This window comes from Aythya ferina, assembly GCF_964211825.1.
Source record: "Aythya ferina genome assembly, chromosome: 9".
NCBI lineage: Eukaryota > Metazoa > Chordata > Aves > Anseriformes > Anatidae > Aythya > Aythya ferina.
The window spans coordinates 8,299,577-8,322,815 of NC_140305.1; the positions used below are offsets into that span (position 1 = coordinate 8,299,577).

Below are 23,239 nucleotides of genomic sequence, written 5' to 3' on the forward strand. Positions count from 1 at the left end.
TAACCTCACAAACTCTGTCCCCCTTGCCTCCCAAATTTTGACGCACTGGTTCTTGTAAATATCTGCATTACCTGAATGAATATTGGAAATGCACTGCTTTTTAAAATCCTGTTTTCCATTGCTGCGTTGGAATTTCCTCATGTTCCTCAAACTGCATCTTCTGTTTCCAAGTGACTACACAGAAGTTTCCCTTTTTCTTCCCAAATTATTACTTATGATTTAATAAAGACAAGGTGGATGTCCCTTTTCCTTTGCTCTTGCAGGCCCAGACGCCACAGAGCCAGAGGCAGCCGCTCGCTCCCTGCTCTCTCCTCACCTGCAGAGCTCAGCCATGGCCAGACACCACCAACACTTCTTGGTTTCCCTCCTCCACTTTCTCAGACATCCCATTTAACTTGCAGAATACCACCTGTTGAAGGCTGAGAGGAACATATCCATTGGAAACATTAAATCTAAGAAAATGCTACCTAAAGGTGTTTTTTTCCTTTGTATTTCATGGTTCCTTCAGCTTTGATTATTATTTTTTTTTCAGTAACTTGTCTAGGTAATTTTCTCCTTAGAGACCTAAACCACTTTTAATTACCCAAGTAAATAAAAAAGCTGCTTTTGTTTTTAAAGCAGAGGAAAGATCACTTTTCAGAAGCATCCTGCATATCAGACACTTACTCAGAGGAAATGGACACTTAGCAGGGCTGCTGGGCTACAGGAGAAAAAACAAAACAAACAAACAAAAAACACTAAAAACTTCACCAAAATCTCCCACCATGCATAAGCTCAAACGTAAGGTAAGCTAAATTTCAGCTGAACGCAATGGCAATCTACACACATGCCCCAGTACCAGTTTTCACAACAGAGCCTCGTCTCTTTCCCCTATAACAGCACTAATATGATTGTGGCTACAACTTGTATCTTTGCTAATCACTATTTACGTAATTTTGCTGCATGCAATGGAACTGAGAGCTTATTTTTCAGTCTAATTCCAGAAGAGTTTTCAGCCTCCTTGGTTTTCAGATCCCTCAAGTTTTCCACTGGAGGTGCAAATCTCCACATGGACAATTTATAACTACTGTAAATCGGCTGTTTTCTTAGCTGCTTTTCACAGGCTTGCTCAGAAATAGTCCGAATTACCTGTTTCTTTCCAGGAATGGGTCAAAACCTATTTATCAGCCTATTTTCTGGATCACAGGTTAGGAACTTCCTTAAAGCTTTTCCTCGTCTCAGGAGAATTGCCAAAAATCAGCCTTCTGCCCATCATCAGGCAGACACTGACTCTGGGCCTTATTCCTCTTTAGACTCGGTGGAAAAGGCCGGAGTGCCTTGTCCACATATTCACGATCAAAACAAAACAGCTACACACAACCAGCATACGTGGCAGCTTTACCAGCCTGAAACAACTCGCTCCAGTATTGTTGATGAGACATTTCTTATTTCTACCCACATTAGCTGCATATTTTGCTGATTTTTCACACAGGGTCCCTATCTGACTTGCACAAAGAAAATAAATATGGTAAGAAAATCAATCTTGCATCAAAACAAAACATGGCAGACCTACTAGTGTTATGTTTTTGAGGCCAAATTCAATCAGACATTAAATTTCACAATGGGCGCTTGTGTTTTTATTCAGTCCAGATGGGGTTCTGAAAAGAGCTTTACAGTTTCAGTTCCCCCCACCCCAATTTGTTTCTCAATTGACAACTCAGGAGGGCATATGGCATTGCTTAAACAGCATCCAGGATTTTCAGCTTGACAGCAGTAACGCAGCCCTGCTGACTGCAAGCTCCAGCCTTTTCAAATTCCAGAGACGACAGTCATTTTCCACTGCTCCTACCAAAGTGAAAACCTACCCTGTATATTTTATTTTCCTACTATGCTGAAACACTGAGGTTTTATAACATGGAAAAGATTTATATTTCCATCAATTACTTGCCCTCTTTTCTTGTATGTGTGTGTATATATATATATATATGCATAATGAAGCTTCTCCTTGCAAACTTCTCACTAATTACCTCACTGCTTGGCTTCCCAGTCCAATTGAAGGAGAGTGGGAGGAGGTTCCTGCTAGACATCTAGACAGATTTCCTGCCCTTTAAATGTTTCACTCAAGTCAGATACTGCTCACACTCCAGGTTATTTAGTGACAAGATAAAAAAAGCCCGACCGCTGCTTATGATTAAACTGTTCTGTTCATCCCCAGCACACCAGGGGCTTGCTCAGGACACACATGAGAAGCATTGCATAAACACGATGCTAAAATGAAGTCATTCCTACCAACACATCTGCATAGCTGCCGTGTCTCACCAGGCCGAGATCACTTGATGAAATCTGTGTCCTGAAGACTACCGGTTAAGTAAACAAAGGCTAGAGAGGTTTTATGCTGAAAGCATGGCTTTATAAATACAGCAGATGCAGCCATTATTACTTATCTGAAAAGATTCATGAGCACACCAATAAGATGTTAAAGCTCTGTCCTGCTTCTGTCTACAGAACCCAGCAACTGGTAAATTAACTAATCGAGTTGAATTATCCTGGAACAGATTTTCAAAACAGCTTCTATCAGCTGTATTCAGATTGTTATCAGCTGTTCCCATTTCCATACTATTGTCTCAAAATAAAGGTCAACATGAAAAGGTAGCTCCAGGACACAAAACGCTGAACGCTACTGCCATAATTCGCCTGTGGGTGGTGACCTTTATTTCAAGTTAAAGACACTCGTTTCTTTTTCTCCTGTATATTTAATGGATCTGACAAAAACTGGAGCAGGAAGCTGTGCAGCACTGATTACATAATGACTGAAGGAAAAAAAAAATGCTTGGCAGATTCTGCATGAGAACTGTGCACAGAGGCCAACTACACAAAGTATTCAGCACAACAGAAGAAAATATGTATTTTCTCAAGAACATGGACTGCAAATCCTCTGTCTTCAGCATTCTTTTCATCTACAGCAGCTGAAAATTACACAAAATGTGGCCCATACAGAAGAGTTCATGTCAGTTCAGCAGCTGCTCCTGCTCTACCTGCAGTACATTGCTAATGCTCTACAATTTTGGCAGGGTCTCTCTGCTGTTGAAACATGCATACCCTCTGGCTTATTCTCTAAGGAATTTGCTAACTCTGGCTACTAAGCTCACATTCTTCAAATGGATAAGAACTGGAAGTGTGCAGTATTGCTTATCATCCTAGATAAAGTGCTTTTCCCCTCCCTTTGAAGACCAAGCAATAGGAGCACAGAGCAATTTAGAGCTTCAAGAGCAGGTGGCTGCCTCTTTTCCTTAGCACCCTCCTTAAATGCCATCCCAAAAACTCAGAATGACTTCTTGAGTCAACTTTTATTCTTTTATTAAAGCATACACTAGAACATCTAGATACTGAAAGAGAAAAGCAAAAATATGTAGGCAAAACAAACCAACAGAAATAAAAGGGCTCAGAAGCACAGCTTTGCCTGCCCACTACGCCCTTACAAGCATCGCTCCCTCAGTTTCAGACAGCACATCAGCAGCTGTTGTGGCTGCAGCAAGTTCTGTCCATCAGCTCCCCAGACCAAGCATTTTGTCACCTCCCAACAGAGCTGCTTGCTGCGGTTCTCAGCGGCATCTCCATTTCTTCACACCTGCGGCAGTTACAGTAATCTCCCTTTCTCCCAAAGGACTTACCACCCGAAAGTCAAGATAAAACAGAAAGCCTGCGGTTCAGCCACAGCCTTTGCAAAGGCTCAGGATGCAAACTGTTTAATATGTTAATGTCATCAGTCAAACACAATCCACAGACATCTGGTGCTTCCCTTCATTGGTGTCCTTCAAAGACAGAGAGCCTTACAAATTCAAATCAATATTTTAACTACCGCATTAAATTAGCACCTTTCTGTTTCACATCTAATCCCAACTGTTTTCTGTCCACGAGGCGACCTGCTCAAGGAAGTGATCTCAACACCATATGCCACTGCAGATCCACGCCAAGCCAGCTCACTTGTTTGTCCAGAGAGCTGCCACAGCCCGGCTAGCAGGAAACCCCACCACAGCAGATTTAACGCAGTAGTGCCTGATAGATTTTTGTGCTGGGGAACCTTGTAATGAAAGACGCAGTCATCAGTCTTAGGAACTCGGAACAGCTCCCTCTGGAACAGAATTATCGATGTCTGTAGCTGTGAACCAGGTTGGAGGAAGCTGGCGAATCATATTTCTTGTCTTCATCCAGTATTAATGTGCACAGTTGGTAAACCCAAATTACACCATGGACCTAGGGCTTCCAGCTCTTTTAATCCAACCATCTCCCAAAAATCATAAACGGAGATCACTTCTATTTTCCAAGATTTCGTATTTCCCTGCAGCAAGTCCACAAAAGCCTCAGCCTTGTAAACCCCCCACCTCATTAGCAAGCAAACCACAATGCTATTTAGTATGTGTAAGCACTGCTCTTCTCCCAGTGAGCTTCAAAACCTTACAAGGGAAGTAACTTTGGGAACAGAAATTACATGCTTCTCAAAAGTCTTCATGGTCAAATGACGAGACACTTTGGATCAAAAAAGCCACTCTGTCATTCAAAAATGAAAGCCCGGCAAAAACAGAGATGAAAGGCCAAAACCACCAGCAGACAAATTGCAAGAGGAAAATTAGGAGGACTAAAGACAAACATGAACAACCATCTGAAGAACATTAACAACTGAAGACCGTTAAGTGTATCTCAAACAAAGGGCAGCGAGCAGTTACTGTATGAGGGATCTGCCCACAATTAATAGATAGCATTTTAATAAAAGCTCTGATAAAAGCAAGTAAGAGGGCTAATGCCACTGCAAATGATTTGATTGTGAACTCTCAGGAAACTGATCTCACATTGGAGTGATCAGCAGAAATTATCAGAGGGCTTGTACTAAAACAAAGCAGCGTGACAAGGCTGTCATTACCTTAAGTGTAACGTCATAGCTTAAGACACTCAGGTTTTGCTTTGATCACATCATCTTTGTAAAACACGATAAAAACAAATGTACAAAGGAAGACAGCATACAGCAAGGGAACAAACAGCTGACAAACTGTACCTGGAAAAGAAAAAGCCTTCAGGGATGAGAACCACTTTCCGTTGCCTAGCCAGCAGAACAGAAAGGCTCACCAGGGATGGAAAAAGAATGGCACAACCAGGTGCCAGCAGTCTCTGTGGTCCCCAGCTTGCCCACAGGCAAGAAAAGACCAAAGCTGCACAAAGCGCATCTCCCAGGCAGCCTGGAGCAGGCAGTGGCGTGGGGGTTGCATCCACGCAGCTGCCACCACACTGAAATCCGAAATCTTGAAAACACCGAGGCAGAGCTAGAATCCAAACTCTGCATGGAGGGGGCCGTACTCTTATGAGAAGTAAGGGCTTATATAAGGCAGACTTCACCTACTTGAAGTAAACCTGAAACACCAAGTGTAAAGAATTTAACAGCTACAAACAGAAACAAAACTATCCCACACTATTTATCAGTAAGGCCCCACAACTCGGGATCAAAGACCATAAAAGAATGAAGAGCAGAGAACTGCACTGGCTGGCAAGTGAGTGTTTCCTTCAGTTGATCAGGGTAACGTTCCTGAAATTATAAACAACAAAGAAACAAGGTATTCACGCAAAAAAAAAAAAAAAAAAAAAATCAAAAAATCTATCTGATCTACTGCTACTAATATTTTAGGTTTTAATGGACCTCTGCAGGTCACCTGGGTCACTCAAAGTAGGGCTGAATCAAATCTGGCTGCTCAGGGCATTGCCCAGTGAAGTTCAGCTACAAACAGCTCAAAAGTTACCCGGTGGGCTAAAGCAGCCTGCCACTGGGAATGACAGCAGACAGACAGCCCTAAGGCCTGGTTATGAGTGAGCAGCCTGTAAAGGAAAAAAGTTCTGATTTCTTTGCTGTCCCACATCTTAGTTCAAATTAGTCTTCATCAAACTGATATGAATTAAAATACAAGTACCCTTGTTGGAAAAAATATAGAAGTCAGTTACAAACTGCTGGCCTGTACAAACTGGATGAAAGCTTAAAAAAAAAAAAAAAAAAAGCCTAAGAACAAGAAATGCACTCCATACATATAAAAATAAAAAACAGCCAGCACTTCTGACAGCACCACAGAAAATCTGAGCTACTTATTCTGTGTACTGCCTGAGCTACTTATTCTGTGTACTCCATCTCAGATTGTCTGCAACTGCAGTGATGCCACTACAGCCCCATGCAGTGATTCCCCAAACCCCCACCGAACTCAGAACAGACTAACACAATGCATACAAGCTCACAGACCTGTAAATCAATTACATACCTAAAGAGGTATGGCAAAGAAAACTGCAAGTCACCAGAAGAAAACACTGTGCAGTCATCCTCTCCCGGCTTTCCCCAAAGCCTACTACACCTCTACATAGAAGTGTGCACGGGCAGGAGCTGTGCAGAGGGCTGCTTCAGCATTTGGTCTAAGACTTCAGTGGCAACAGAGCTTGCAGCATTTACACTGGCACAACACCGATTTAAAAAAAAAAAAAAAAAAAAGGAGCCCAGTTCACTTAAGAATAAACCTATTCCCCTCCTATTATTAAAGTTCATTTTCCTTCGCTGTTTTACCATTCATGTGAAATTCAAATAATTGAGCACAGGAACATACTTTTGGGACTGTCCTTAAACTTCCTTAATTTCATAGTAAAATTTAAAAAAATGCAATGTTTACTAATTATTAAAATATTTAAGAAATTTCAACGCTTCTAAACTTTCTTGCAGATATTGGAACCATGATTCAAGTTGGATTTTGAGTAAAAAGATGCTAGATGGTTTTATTATTTTCCAGTCTTATTTCCTTCCCTGTAGGATTTAACCCATTACCATAGTAAGGTTTTGTAGAAGCCTAACTATTGACTTGCAGTTAGTTCTTGTGAAGTTTGGGCTTTATATACAGGAGCCTTCAACCAAACACTTTAATGGCTCCTATTAATCTGTGTACATACGGCTCAACTAACTGTCATGGATGGAGCCAAAACATACATTTAAATTAAGATTTATGAAGTTCCATAGCCTGCCAAGTAACTTCTACTGGTCAAATCCCATCTGAAGCAACTTAACCTCACCTATACTTAAAGCAGGTGTTTTAAAATGATTTTTCTGTTTTTGTGGGAGAAAAATCAGACTGTCCCACAGTATCGTTCTGATGTATTCATTGTGTCTCATCCCCCTCCAAGTGAGATCTACTGCAAAATGCAAACATGCACCCTGATTCCCAAACACCACATTACAGAGCTTTTTAAGTATCACCAAAAAAGCAGCTACACTTCATTTAAATCTCCAGTTACAACATAAAAACCTATCTTTAACAAAAAAAAAAAAAAAAACAAACATGCTTATGAGTAGATTTCTTCATCCACTACTAAAACATACACAGCCTTGGACATATCATTTGTGCGTTGTTTTTCCCTTAAATCTTAAATATAAATTAGTACTTTAAAAAAACCACCAGTCTTATTAGTGGAAAGTCTGTCATGCTTCTGAGCTTGAAGGCAAAATTCAGGAAGGGAGATACTGGTCTCCTTTTAATTCAGTATGCTGGCAGCACATGACAAAGAACAAGTTGTCTGCTTCAAGACTTCCTATGTTGCAATTTGTTAGATATGGTTCATTGTAATAAATAAGAAGAATGTGACACTCTTCTTACACTGGACCTATTTTAAGTACATTACATGTTCAAAGTGCAACACAACTCCAGCTTCCTGAGCTGAGGAAGCACACCCTGCTCTGCCAGTGGAAAGGCTCGATAGGGGCACTACGCCCCTCGGTTTCCAAATCTATTCCCATCCTCAAGTCCCTGCTGGGTCCCCCTTTCTCAGACCTGCTGAGCACCCACCACACCACAGCTTCTCTGCAGCAGGAGCTGGAGTGAGCAGAGATGCTGAGCTAAGCTCCAGCTGCTTCCACCTGACTCTTGCACAGATGTATCTGGCCACAAAGCAGGCATGCACACAGCAGCAGTCACGCCAGAAGGTTTGGGATTATTAAAGTGAACAGGCTTCCAAAAGGGGCTGTGCAGCAGCACAGCGATCTCCTACAGGCAACCACCTGATGGGATTGCATATGGTGCTCTTCACCGGTCCTCAGAAAATACGAGATGCCCGTAGCACCCAGGCCAATAAAAAAACCTCACTACCTTTCGTGGTGGAGAATCCTGTCTTCTGTTTCATATAACTCATATATACAATCAAAATCTCCAGTGCAAAACCAGGCAACAGGAAGTACAATGAAATAAAATTTATTGGAAAAAAATAAAAGTCACATCCAGATGGGCAGAAAACACCAACACTCGAGACCATCAAGGCAGATTGAGCCCTTAAATAAACGAGGCTCCCCACGCTGTATGTAAGAGCTAACCAGGTTAGCAGCTGACATTTTAGAAAGCAGTGGCAAATACTGAATTTTTTTTCTATAGAAAGACAGGCCTGAGACTGGCCAAAGTATCATAGTACTGAGGGAAACAAGTGTCAAGTAGAGGATCCACATATGCAGGCTCTGCCTGAGAGCCAGAGCCTTAACAACTTCGCAAGCGCCTGTAGCAGGCTCAAAGGAAAGTTTATAATTTACGGCCACCACAAGGGTGAAGAGCTAGTAGAAAGAGATGCTTTCCCAGTGTAGTTTTAGTCCTTTTGTATTGAATTTTTTCTTTAAAAACATTTGCTTTATTAAAAAATATATTTACAAGCATTTGACTAAAAAATAAAAATCCATAGTAATTGTCAAGTCAACTTTATAGAGATCACATACTGTATCATAACAGCTCACTTATAAATTTCCTTTTAGTTTGGTTTATTCAAAGTAATTTCAAATATACGTAACTCATTGAAAAATTCTGTAGAGATCCACCTTCAGGCTGCTGCAGTCAGTCTCAGATGTTTTAATTTACTGTAAGGTTTGTGCATACCCTGTAATTGGGTCCTTATGTACTACACCAATCTTAAGGGGTGAAAAAAGAAAGATAATGTCCTGTTCCTGTGCTGATCTGAGCTCTAACCAACATAATTGATGTTGACAGGGTCCTAATGGATGCCTTTCCCCCCCTGTGAGGCTGCATGACCACGGCCTGACTGACACAACCCTGACCTCAAACCCGAATCTAGCTGAGTTGCCATCCTGTTTCGGTACTGTAGGAACCCCTCCAGCCACTGCATTTGCAGTCTCTTTGCACTGCTCTTGTCGTTTTACCAAGCACAAAGTAGGAATGAAGACCTAAATCACTGCAACCTTCTCCTCTAGTGGAAAAAGAAGCACAAAGTATCACAACTTGCATTCACTCTATATGGAAATAAAATACCCAGTGTTGGTCAACGTAATTACAACCACAATTTAGAGAGACAAAAAGGACAGTCCACTATCTAGGACAGGTCATTTCTCCATTCTGCAGTTTTTCTGACAATGCAAAACCAGTAAGTTTTTAGTTGTGCCACCAGGACATTAGGAGAGCAATATTCCAGCACCCGATGGAATGGCATTCGATCCAACAAGCCAACCCGGCACATGTTTGACAAACGTGAGCTGCCTGCTCCACAGAGCTGCCTTCCACACCACTGGTACCACCGTATCCCAGACACAAAGCAGAGGACAGCTTCTGCTCTGGTAATAGGGGGCACTGACAACTGGTTCGTGTCAATCCACTGCAACTATTACAGGGGCAAAACACCAACAGCACTCAGAACCGTTGGCTACTCTCAAAACAGATTTGGAGGAAGCTTTCTCAATGGTCTACCCTGTAAGTTAAGCACCAGTAGAGAGCATGCTCTAACTGCATAGAGCACCAGCCATGGGAAAACCACAGGAAAGAAGATTAGTTTAGACCAGAACTCAGAAACCACTGTACAAAAGAAATGGTCTAGAAACAAACATGAAAACAGGAAGCAAAGTGACCTGGGTCTGCCCCAGCCTACCAGTATTGAAGGCTCTGATGTCCAGTATCAGTTGTTTTCCCTGCTGTTTGTCTTCCTTCTGTATAAACTTCAGATGTGACAACCATTAGCCCTGAAACAACTGCCTTGGGACTTGCTCTTACAAGGACGGATGGACTTGCATTAAGACTCTTGACATGTATGACACCCATCATCTCCACTTCATCGTGGCTGCAGAAATCGCTGCTTATGAAGCAGCTCCAGACCTTCTGCAACACAGTCTATTAAAGTAAACCAGCATCAATTTTCGCCTGACCTGAAGTACTGGGCTGCCAAGTGCCGCAAGCAATGCCTGAACCCTTTCAGCTCAAGCAGATAGTAATCTTGTCAGACATCCCCACGTGCTCTGTGTGTGACACTGAGTGGGAACCTATGGAAAACCCTCTGAACCTGGGCATTCCCTGCTTGCTTCAGTGCAGAATCAGCCACAAATCACAGGGCTGGCTTCAAATTGCTTCAGTTCTAGGTATGGACAAGAAGGAAAAGGTATCATGTTTATACAGGAGCTAGGCTCTGCCCTACAGCAGAAGGTTAAAAAAAAAAAAAATAAGGAAGATATGTCCCACTTATGCAATCATGCATTTATGTTACTGTTTCACTTTTCTAAACAAAGTTAGGATGTGGAAGAAGAAACACTTTCAACACTCTCTTCTTAGGAAAGCAGTAGCATGTTTTAAGACAACCAGCCCTCTTCGTCAAACCTGTGTGCTGCTTGCTAACAGAGAATCACAAGCTCACAACAGCCTAGAAAATTGGTTCCCATACCAAATGCTTCAAGAGACAGCTCCCATCATCCATGGGTGGGGCATTTTCCAAAGTCTAAATGTATGAACTCTCATTTTCATATTATATGCATATGAAAATTATATACACATAATGAAAATGAAACGTATATTACATATACATATCTACACATTATACACACATATCATAGCCATTCTATGCTGATTCATTTTCATTCCATGATCTGACTCAAATTACGAAGCAACATCACCAAAATTTGCATCAGGAAGCTTGGAGGGGATCAGAATTTGGAAACTCAATTCTACAGTCTGATGAAAAAGAAAATAAGCACATTGCTTTCAGAAAATAACTTTCTACATGAAACAAGACTACATTACTACCACACTGCGTAACAGTGAGAATCAACAAACTTCTGAAATTTGCGTTATCTTAGGGTAACAGATTCAGTGCAAGGGAAGATGTTCAATAGGAAGGACCTCACAATAGCTAAGAAGAAGAAAAATAGTAAATACAGATCTACTAAGTATGTAGTGACACAACAAGTAGTTTGAATTTAAAGCAGCAGTAAGTTTTCTTAACAACGTTCTGAAATTTCTCAGGTAGTGATTACTGCTTTGTTGAGTCAGCATGTGGGTTATGTTCTAGTACTTGGGTCACTTTTATCAAAGCATCAGTTTTACATACTGGTATCAGTCATACTGACTTCTGCTGTGAGGCAGAACTGAAACCATGCTTGCACTGACAATGTATTACAAGTATTTCCTTAAATATTTGCATTTCTGTTTCATCAAAAGCTCTAGTTCAGAATCAAATATCTCTTCAGTTTAATACTATTTGGGAATAATTTATTCATATTTATTTATATTTATATATTATTTAGGAATAATAAATTAGAGGAGTATAAAAATTTACAGCTATAATTTATTTGAAAGCAGATCATGAGGAACTCACAGAATCTGAACAATTTTGTTGGTGGTTGTGATAGAAGAGAATTTTGCCTTGGCTTTGGAGATGGCCTTTGTGACAAGCTTAAATTAACATCTCTACAAGCTGAAGTTGGCAGGAGTTAAAATATTAGGCTACTTAAACTACCTGGTCCCTGCTGGCCTGCACTGCAGCTCTCATTTTGTAAAAATTTCTATATGCATTTTGGTATTGGCCCTAAGCTTTGCAATGCCTGCTTGCTGTAGCTTAAGTGCTTTTCAAAGCACTCCTCCAACTTCTTTAGCTCCTGGAATCCCTCTTGCACAAATGTTATCTCCTAATTAATTGGAAAATTAACTTGCTCTTTCAATCAAAAGTAATTTACTCTCCTGTATACCTACTTCTCTAAAAAAAGCTCATTTTGGTGAAAAAGTCAGTTTCATATTTCAGCTGAAGTTCCTCCAAGACCTTAGCTCTACACACAATTCTTATCAAGCATACAATACCAGGCTTTAGCTATAAAGAGCCTAAACTGATTGCAGCAAAACAAGCTACACTCAGACCCAAAGGCATGTACTCACAGGAGGCTGAAAAAGCCATTTGGAGCCACAGGTTTCTGCAAATTACATGCAAACGAGTTTAAAGACAAAAAAAAGATAGTAACAAAATCAAAGTTTTCTTTGTTGTTGTTGTTTTGTTCCTTTTTTAGTATTTAAATAGGAAGAAAGAAAAAGAAACTGTTCAATATACACAGAAGAAACTAAATCATAAGTAATCTCTTTTTTTTAGCCACAAGCCAGGAAATTACTCACTCTATGCAAACTGAAGAAAATATATACATCTATATATAGATCGGTAGAAGGCTCACAGAGCTTTAAAGTGTTCTTACATTAAAATCAGATAATTAAGCCATAAAATGGTCTGGATTAGAAAGGACATTAAAGATAATCTCGTTCCAAACCCCTGCCCTGGGCAGGGCCCTCCCCCCAGCCCAGGCTGCCCCCAGCCCCATCCAGCCTGGCCTTGGCACTGCCAGGGATGGGGCAGCCTGGGCCAGGGCCAGGGCCTCACCACCCTCTGAGGAAAGAATTTCCTCCCAGCATCTAATCTAAAGCTACCCTCTTTTAGTTTAAGGCGATTCCCCCTTGTACTATCACCGCACTCCCTCCCCAGCTCTCTTTTTTCTCTTCAGCCCCCTTTAGGTATGGGAAGGCCGCTGTAAGATCTCCCCAGAGCCTTCTCTCCTCCAGGCCAAACAAGCCCAACTCCCTCAGCCTCTCCATAGGAGAGGTGCCCCAGCCCTCTTATCAGCAAATGACCACCCTCTGGATTGATCTATGATTAATTCATGTGAAGCAGAGACCATGATTTATCTTTTCTTAAATAAACCTACGGATAAGCCAATTCAACTGTTAAAAGTTTCCCAATGCAAGGGCACAAATAAGGAGAAGTTCCAACCTCTTTCACAGCAGTTTTCTCAATCCTGTCTAGGCTGATGCAATATAAAATATAAATTGCAGCAAGTTTTACCCAAATGTGTTTGGTTTTATTTCATGGAAGGACTAAGACACTTTCAATTACTTAATTGCACTACAGAACTAAGAATTTCTGAAATAGCCTTATTTGAAAAGATTCTAGGTTGTATGGATCCCTACATGGCACACAAAACTGTTTTAATTCTTACATTTGCTTTCCTATTTTTGAAAACAAGTATTTAAATACACAAAAAAATGCTTGAGTGACATGTAAGCATGGCTACTTTTTAAAACACATCCACAGAGAGATGCAGACAAGACAAGGAGGACACACTTACAGAACTGTAGACTGAGGCTCAAAAAGGCAAGTAAGGCTGCCAAAGCCAGCAAGAACAGAAAACGGTTTCGGAAAAGCATTATTATTCGTTCTGCTTTCTCTTCATGGTTTCATCTTCACATGTCAACAATTTCTGCAAACAACAAACAACAAAACATTGGCAAATATACTTCAGATGTGGGAGTATCAGCTAAATCAAAGCAAATTCAAATAGCCTTTTGACGGCATCAAGTTACTTCTTAAAGGCAAACACGAGCCAATTCAAACTGCGAACAACAGCATCAAGAAGTTGTCTTGACCCAGTTATGAAATTACATTTCCACAATGCAAAACTTCCAAGTAAATAAAACTCTGCCTTTTCCCATCAGATTCTTTTCTCTTGCTAACACAGGGTTAATGCTCATATCAGAACATTGGCAACAATTAACAGAAGCCTCTTACCCCTAAAGAGAGCAATTCACAACAAGAACATTTCTACCTAAGGGCTGTCAAGAGAAGTTTTGTTAAATTATTGCAAGGGAAAACAAAACATACAAAAAAAACCATAACATTAAAAAGTTACATCCCTTCTCCCTTTTAAATAAAGGTTAAAAAATAGGTTCTCTAACTGGCAGCCCTTTTACAAAGTTCACAATTCTTATTTAATAGAATAAAAACTAAGAAAAAACTGCCAGTAGCACTACACAGAGAATAGAAAAGTATATCAATTTAGGAATAACACCTTCAGTAATTCTGGAATATTTTTAAATAGCTGTTTTGATGAAGATCAGAATAATATATTTCATATCAATAGATATTTAGGCACACTTCAAAACTCAACTAACTTGTTGCAAATGTTAAAACAAACAAACAAAATAAAACACCCTCTCCTGAAAATATCCAAATATGTCAAGCGCACAGAATTTGCTGAGGTGCTCTATTTTGACATGCACATATTTTCTATTGGAAAATGGTCCCATATAAGGAAGAGGGGGGTGCTGGGGTTCTCCTCTTCCTCTTTGTCTTAAGGGAAGGAAAAAAAAAAGGGATGTGAGATGCTCTTATGTGTGAAAGATGCCTTTTCCTAATACTGACAGCATGTTCATGAAATCTGAGATTCTGGGGTCCTTTGAATTGAGTTGTTTATGACAGCACATCCAAATCAGTTGACAGAAAATAACTTTTTACTTTACTCCAAAGATTTTTCTCATTAGTATTTGAAAATGTCTCCTGGGTGACTGAATTTCTTGTTTTATCTATTGTGGTTAGTCCTAAGAAGAATTATTGATCTATGCATTGAGCCAAAGCAATATCTTAGTATTAAGCAATTATTATTACCTTAGTATTAAGCAATAGGACCCAGAGTGTAAGCAGTGATCTTTCAGAAATGAAAGAAGTGGCACTAGTGGTGAAATGTTACAGACATGTACATTTTACTGGATTGAGGTCCCTGTCTCATTTTACTTGGAGAACTATCTTCACAGCTTTTGCAAACTGGAAAAACTGAAAGAACTGGAGGTTCTGAGATGAGAAGTAAGAAACCAGATCTATTACGGTATTTTTCCAAAATGCCAAGAGCGCCATAGTTGGCATGTGCAAGCCGTAATAAAAGAAAAAAAAAAAAAGTCAAAAAAGAGACAGAAGGAATGACTTTAGCAGTGTCAGTTTCACTAAATCATAGCTCATCGGGGAACATCTCAGTGAAAGGTATGCTGAATCTAAACTGCACTAAGCCACTGAAACTAAACAAAGCTGTGAAGGGTGGAAGGTATAAGGGGCTTGGTGAATACAGAACACTAGGAGAGAATGAAGCAGTTAAAACAAACAGATGGGAGAACAGAAGGGGAACCACGGGAAAAGGCAAAATTAGACTTAGACAGGAGGAGAAGGTAAAACATTAAAAAGCTCTCACGAACAAGGGCTCTTGTGCACAGTCCACGCACAGGAACACAGCCGCTGCACAAACAGAACTTCCATAAAAGGGGAAGATCACAAATCAGGAGGAAAAGGGGTAACACCTCTAATTGCCAAAACAGTTTAAGTGTTTAATTAGTTTTCAATCTAGTCACAAGATCAGAAGTTTCAAAACGTTTAGTTTTAATGCAATTAAGAACTGCATTAAAATGCAATATTTTGCATTATATTGCAATAATATAATTATTATTATAATTGTGTAATAATGCAATAGTTAAGACATTATTAACAAGGTAGAAAGATTTTCCTTTTAAATATATTTGGCCTGCTAAGTTAGAAGATGCTGTGTTACAATTCATTAGGAGAAGGAACAGTTGCTGTTGAGTGACTGTTAAATAAGAGCCTGTCAATACAACTTGTCATCAGCTGTCACTTGGTAACATCAAACTGCCAGGAATAAGGTGAGCGTACAGAAGGCTGAGACCTGAAGCCTCTGCTCCTCAGTGCTGGCACCCGAGGAGCTCCCAGGTAAAACAGGACAGCAAATGCTAAGAGTGAAGACAGCACAGCAGGCATTGCACCCAGCGATGGGAGCATTTGGAAGCATATCATAAGAGGGAAGATAAGATTAAAAAAATAAATAAATAAAGCCTGAAGGGGAGAAAAAAAGAACCCATCTTACCTCCCCAAAAAACCTCTTTTCCTACGCAGACTGATCACAAAAGCAGCCACACAGCAGACCACATTTTGGGTCTTCACAGAACATACTAGCACATAACCATAGGCTTGTGTGTTGCAGAGCATCTGCTGCGAACATGACATTTGGAAAACATTGATCTATTTACTCTGCACACAGGCCAGAGTGCAGGTCGTGCCCCGGTCTCGCCATGTCCCCTTGTGAGCTCTCGGTACTCAAAGGTCAGTTTTATCAGCATCTGACAGCTCCACGTTCCTGCTCCCAGCTATGGGCCGTGGCTCTTTTGGCAGAGCTAAGCAAGCAGCTGCTGCTTTCAGGGATGGCTGCACCACGCTGCTGCAACTGGCAGAGCTCTGCACCTGGAGGACAACCCGGGCAGTGGCTTCTGCAACATGCCAGGAAAGCACTGATTGATATTCACCTCTGGCGAGGATCTTCTGCTCAAGAGAGAATGTAGGTCTGGATAAAGAAGCCCTACAGAAGCCAGAGCTTATTTAGACAACGCTAATTGTAAGCATGACATACATAAGCAGCCTAGATATTCTGAAGAGTAGTTGTTCAGAAAACACCCTATAACTAAAGGCAGATAATTGCTACTTCTGAGGCCCCTTTTGCAGTAAACCTACCTACCTGCAGGACTTTATTTGCTTTTCAACTTATTCCAAAAGTCTCAGCTTACCACAGCACGCCAGGATGACTCACAGCGTTTAGAGCACCCTCAACCCTTACCTACTTTCACAAGACTACGCCAAACCTGTTCTAATGTAAGGCTCTAGCTGCTGCACACTCAAACAGGGACAAAAACAGCCTTTCAATTAAAGGCCAGGCCTCGACTTACCCGCAGCTCCCCAGTCCAGCAGCTGCCATCCCACTTAGCTTGGTACCAGCAGGGCGCTGCCCCGTGGTGCTCCACATGCAACCTCCCACCCCGGCACCGCCTCGGCTGCAAAGCAGAGAGACTTTTTTTTTTTTCAGGGTTAATTAGCCAAGCTCTCTCTTTTGATTATTTTCGGTCAAGCTCTGAAAACACTTATAAGATTAATGCTTTCAAAGCTCATGTGAAGTCTGATGTGACACTAAACCACTGCTCCTGAACTCCCATACCAATGTACTGATACTATTATGTCCTCTAAATTATCTGTATCCATCTAGAACGCAAACCTACTACATGGCATGAAGTGCAAGCACATTATTACACTGAATCACCATGACAGCTTAAAAAATTGATTTGATTAAAATAGCATGTCTCCATAAATAATCAATAGCACTCTTCAAAGCCTGCCCCAATAGAATCACTTTATTTATGTGATATGGCACATCAAAATGACACACCACTGAAATACAAGCAAACAAAAGTGGTCGCAATGAAACAGCAAAGAGAAATAATGCTGTCTTCCTTTTCTGAAGTCACTAAGTCTGAACCTAACTATACACTGAAGACAGATACAAGTGTATTTTGTTGCACACTTATACAGCCTACCAGGGAAAGCAGAAAGCCTACAGACATAAAGTTGATTTGGAGTAACATTCATAGATAGCTTCAGAAAAACTCATGGAAGAACACAGGGACCCACTTAGTAGTATGATGCCTCTATACTGCAGAAGACTACAATCAACTTGAGAGTTTTTTATATTGTCATTGTTTTTTAATGCATCTTTTATCTTTCTTCTACATCTGCAGTTTATTTTCCAACACAAGCCCTGTTTTGAAGGAATCCAAAATGAAGGTGACAGCTCCAGACACAATTATAATGAAGACTGCTGCCTTTATTTTCACATTAATGAGTGATGTTCCATCAATTATTCCCCAGTCATTTGGCAGCTGACTACCAGGCAGTATATTTGTCATCTACTAATTGCCTGAACATTGGATTTCTGGTTCATTCAGACAGCTGAAGAACTTCATGCTCTTAAATAAGAAGCTGCAAAAAATATCTGAGTAAGCAAGTGGCACAAGCCAAACCTTTTCTTTGGTGATTCAGAGGACTATTTTCTGTTGCTTTTGGTTTTTCATTTTTTCCTGGAGAAATGAAAGATAGTGGCTGGTATCTTGTGGTTATGACCAAATCCACCACTGCTACAAATACCTAGGAAAAGCAATAGAGGAGAGAAGGAACAGGACACTCAGCAGAACCAATGCTGAGGTCAGCACAGCCTGCTTAGCTTTTCGTGCTTGTAATGGTCACATTGAGGAAACCCTCACAAAATCCCTGCAGCTGACTGTAACTTCAGCAATTTAAACTGGACTTACTATTCCTGCACCACTGACATTGCATTTTGCACAGCATCATGAAGGAACAAAGCTAGCACCTGCAATATTGTTAATCATAATCCTTCATTTCCTACCAGGAAAAACAACAACAACAAAGCAGGTATTCAAGTTTTTAAAAGCATTTATGAGAAATTGGTTGCATCATTTATCATTAATAAAATTAAGTAAAACCTGCTTGGTAATGTTACTCATGTTAGCCCACCTCATGACTTAAACTGGAAGTAAGCAACCGCAGAAAACACAGAACTTGCCGGAGAGTACAAACAGGCGAGCAGCCTGCTGAGCCCTAATAGAAAATAAAAGAGAAGGAAAGATGGGATAAAAAAACACAACTCCAAAACAGAAAGGAGTGTATTGAACACAGCCACATTTTAATATGTGCAGAGTAATTGTTACCTATGAAATGTTTTCAAAATTTTATTTTTGAGCTGCTTAACATTTTAGCTACTGTTTCAGTTACTCAAGTTTAACATTTTCTGGTATTTAGAAAATTAAAATATCTACATCTAAAGTTCTCTTTTCTCCTATTCCAAGTGTCTTCCTTAACTATTCAGTTCTAAAATTCTCCTGCTGACACATCTGGTCGTGAGACTCTTGAAAGCTATTGAAAAAGGCACAGCGGCACTGCCCAGTCTGTCAGAGCAGCCAACACAAGCTCTCACTTCATTAAAGTGAAAGGATCAAACAGAGCTCTTACTCTGATAAGTTTTGTCCCTCTATATAGAACTCATTATTTTCACTGTGTAAGTAAATCTGCGTCAGTTTCAAAGCCTTCCCTTTGCTGTAGAGCCGAGATACAGGTGGTCCACTGAAAAACTCCATCACTTCAAGCATCTAAAAGCTCAGCTGGAAGAGATTTAGAACTAACAGAGCAGTAGCAAGCATCTGAAAACAAGAAGCAGGTGGTAGGTCAGCCTAAGGAATCGAGATTTCAAATCTCCAAAATCCTAGGTGTGATAAACTACTTCCACTGCTCAGCTCCAAGGGTTGAAAGACTGAAGGAAGCTGGGACTGCCACAATAACTATGTTTGATGAGGCTGAAAATACTGCTTCGAAGGCCTCTCTCCCAGTAGTTCAACTGGTATGAACGAGTTAGAGGGAAAGCTTGAGGGGTGAGGGAAAGGCAGAAGAATGATGCTTTTCTGAGGGGAAGAAATCACTTTAACTGGTTAATGAGAGATACAGTCATCTTCGTGCACAAATTTGTTTAGAAAAAATAATTTGGCTACTGTGTTTTAAGCATTAAAAAAGTGGGGAAGGAGAGAAGGAAGGATGGAACAATAAGTAACTAAGAGACAATCCATCATCACCATAAGGAAATATCCCAGGAAACCCCAGGCTGTCTCACATCAAAAAGAACCTGTAGGCTAATGAAGCAACATTTTAAGATGAAGAGACTGCTCCATATGCTCCTACATGAACGTGATCTTTTGTCTGTCTAAAGTCACCCCAAAGCCACTCCTCAAAACCTTCTCCCTCAGGGTTTTCTGTTTCAGGGTAAACCCGTTGGCAGAGCTGGGGCTGAGAACAAAGTTATTCACCACATATATACCATTCACCATATATATATATATGTGGTTATTCACCATATATATGGCCGTATTCATATATATTCACCATATATATATATGGCTGGATTCTCCATTCCTTCCAGTTGGGGCTGGAAGAAAGAAACAGGGGGCTGGGGAGTGGGATGCAGGATGAAAAAGTGGGAAGAAAATAGAACAGATTTCTTTCTTTAAAGAAAAAACATATATATATATTTTTGGCTGATTTCCTACACTGCACATTCTTCCCCTTCAAAATAACCACCACTTAGCCAGTAACTTTGAGAACCAAACATTCAGGTTGAACCAATATCAACTTCAAATACTAAGGTTTTGTTTTGTTTTTCAATAGAATACTCAAGGTTATATATAAAAAAAAAAAAAAAAAAAAAAAAAAAGCTGGATTGGGGGAGAAAAAAAGATGCTGTAACAGGACTGGCTAAGAAGTGAAAGAGACATAAAACTAATTTTTGTTGCAAGTTTCAGAAAGTTCACCAGACACGGTGTCACAATATCCCAACTAGTGATGGAGCAACAGGAGACATCAAGCTGTAGGCAGGCAGGTTTCAGCAGTTCTGGTTCCCACAGAAGCATTTATCATGAAGTATCTTAATATTATTATGAAGCCACGGAACCACATAAACATAATTAACTCATCATTGGTACAATGCCAGCATAAAGGGTAGTTTGTTAGACAGAAAAGCATATTCCCAAAAGCTGTTTATGTCAAAAAAAAAAAAAAAAAAAAAGTCACAGACTTCAAAGACACCCTGTATGCCACTCGATTTTATAATCGAGAAGAGCTGCTTTGCATTCAAAGTGCTGAAGGGACTACTGCTCGTACTGCAATTTGATTATACCTTGTAGATTATATCCTGCTCTCAAAATAAAAGGTCCACTGGACTCTCAAATCTTAGCTTTTAAACGCCAAGGTACACAAGCAGGTAACAATGAACATTTTATATAGCATCTCCAAACCTGTCTCAAAACTTTCAGACTGGAGCAGGACTGTCATACAGTTTTCTACCACTAATTCTGGGAACGCAGTTTTTGGGTTACAGCCAGAGTACATCCTTGAAAGGGTGGTTTCCAGCCTTTCAGTTCTGTCCTACTCAAATCACCAGCGTGAGTTCCCTACAGGTGCAAGCAGAACAAGTTTTCCGTACAGTTTAACTTTGCATTTAATTTCTGATGGTCCAAGTCCTTTAGAATTCATTTGTTTTATTTAAACTTGAGCCTCCAAGTTGATGAAAATTTTAAAACTGAATATAAACACAGCCATGCAGAGACTTCTACATTCAAGTTCTGTTTAGCACGTGAATGTTGCAGCTAACGTAATGTTCTCTTAGAACAACTATCTTTTATGGGTTTCCCAGCACTGGAAGTTGACTTATTTTGCAGACAGGGATCTCCTTGTTTCTGGAGGCTTAGACTTCTATCAGCTTTCTGATGAAATCATGCCCACGTTTTCTTGAACAAAGTTAAACTGAAAAATGTGTGGGAACTGTTAAAGAGCACGAAAAGATGATTAAGTATTTGATTCTTTTATCTTTTTCACACTTCCACAGAACAGTTTAGATGTATTCATTTACCTCCCCTGTACTCTGACCACTACCCATCCTACAAGGGATCACTTCTAAAAGTAAATGCCTTTGACAATCCAAACAAGGCATTTTTGAAGAAATGTGATTTGCATGACTTGTAAATACATCCCTTCTATTCAGCAATGCTTCAAAATTGCACCTTAAAACACTTGAACACTGAAAGTGTTTTGTAAGACCTAACACAATCATTTCTGACATGTGGTCATTAAAGAATATCAGCACTGCAATTACTTCTGCGCAATCACTAGCACTATTACTAAGAGAAAGCAAGTAAACACATGAGCTAACATAAAGATGAAGGGAAGCAGAGTGCAACAATACTACCTTTTCCTTCTCCGATCTCTCTGCTATTCCTAAAATGCTCAGTAAATATATCAAAGAAGTTCTGAAGAGCTGCAACTGAGATGTCATCTCAACATGTTCTTCCCACAGAATATACATATGTATATATATGTTAGTCTCCTTTCCCCTCTTTCCAGACCACTTCCCCTTGTAACAACCCAACACAGACACAGCTCGCTGCCTTCGTGCCCTGGCCCTAGCAGCATACTGACAGCAGGGGCTTTTCCTCCTACCAGCTTTGCTACTCTCTCTATAAAGAACATCGCTTGCTCCCATCAGCCGTGACACAGAGATGACGTGCACATGCCTGGAGGAACTTATTAGAGTCTAAATTAGCTCTGGCAGTAAACAAATGAGAAAAACAGGATTGCTCGTAGAGTGCATTACACATTCTGTAAGTGTTTCTGTCTGTAGGCTCCTTTATGTCTCCTTACTTTGTGCCAGATTTAGACATCCGCATAGATCACAGGATGAAGCAATGGTCACCATCAAAATTTATGCTTGCCAGCTCATTTATTTTCCCATTTTCCATGAGTGCTTTTAGTTACTCGTGTTAGTCCCTGATGCTCAGCCCTCCCACCTCCCTCCAGGGCGCCGAGAGCCAGCAGGATTTCGCTGTGGAGCTCCGCACGAAGGGGAGCAGGCAGGTAGGGGGGACACGGCACCCCTGGGAGCTCCTTCAGCAGAGATGCACACACGTGGACGATGACCAAGCACTGACTTCTCCAGTGATCGCTGCCTGCCCCTCCCCAGCTGTCATGCTGATCACATATTTCATCAGGCGTGCAGAGGAGCCCCTTGGGTTTTACTTGGTGCCGTGCAGTTCTTCCCGTCGGGGCTGTCTTCCAGAGGCAGTCATTGTGCCACACACCACTGCAACCCAGGTCTGCTCCCTCCAGTCTGGTCCCTTTACAACACCTGGACAGCCAGGTATTTCCAAGTCCCACCCAACTGATCCCGACTGATTACTTTTTCACCCTTGCTAGTTGGCTTTGGGCAACCTCAAGCCTGTCAGTATGTGTATGTTCCAGGGACCACCTACCATGGTTCATATATACAGCACGTCCCTGTACCCAAGGCATATGTAACACTTCTTGCACAGTATTTCTCTTTTCTTGGTTATTTGAAAAAAAAAAAAAAAAAAAAAAAAAAAGTACGTGCAAAATTAGGAAACAGATCCCAAGAGATTACTTAAACTCTTGTGGTCAGCAAAACATTTTTATTTAAGGCAGTCCTTATGTCACTGCTTGCAAGCACTAAGTATGACCCAAGCTTTAAATAGGGGCAAATGCTATGATGCCACACAACATACCTATGTTATCTTGCTGGCCTTCTTTCTAAACTAGTCCTCTACCAAGGCAGACACCAAAACACAGGGACGAAAACATGCTGGAGAGGATTACTACTGTTTTTATTTCTGCTTCACAGTTTACAAAGACCAGGCTAAAGCCAAACATGCCCTCATTACAGCCCTTGTTACAA

At 40.7% G+C, this 23,239-nt stretch overlaps 1 protein-coding gene across 4 annotated transcripts in view; it reads right to left on the reverse strand.

Annotated features, from left to right (window-relative positions):
* PXYLP1 (2-phosphoxylose phosphatase 1) overlaps window positions 1–23,239 on the reverse strand; it is a 63,070-nt gene that overhangs the window by 23,992 nt on the left and 15,839 nt on the right. For 3 of the 4 annotated variants that reach the window (XM_084529108.1, XM_084529110.1, XM_084529109.1), the window contains one exon: window positions 13,403–13,534. The exons of the other annotated variant lie outside the window; for it this stretch is intronic. In XM_084529108.1, the coding sequence (XP_084385234.1) occupies window positions 13,403–13,481 (79 nt within the window). In that variant the 5' untranslated portion in view covers window positions 13,482–13,534. The remainder of the gene's footprint in view (window positions 1–13,402; window positions 13,535–23,239) is intronic. 4 annotated transcript variants of the gene reach the window in all.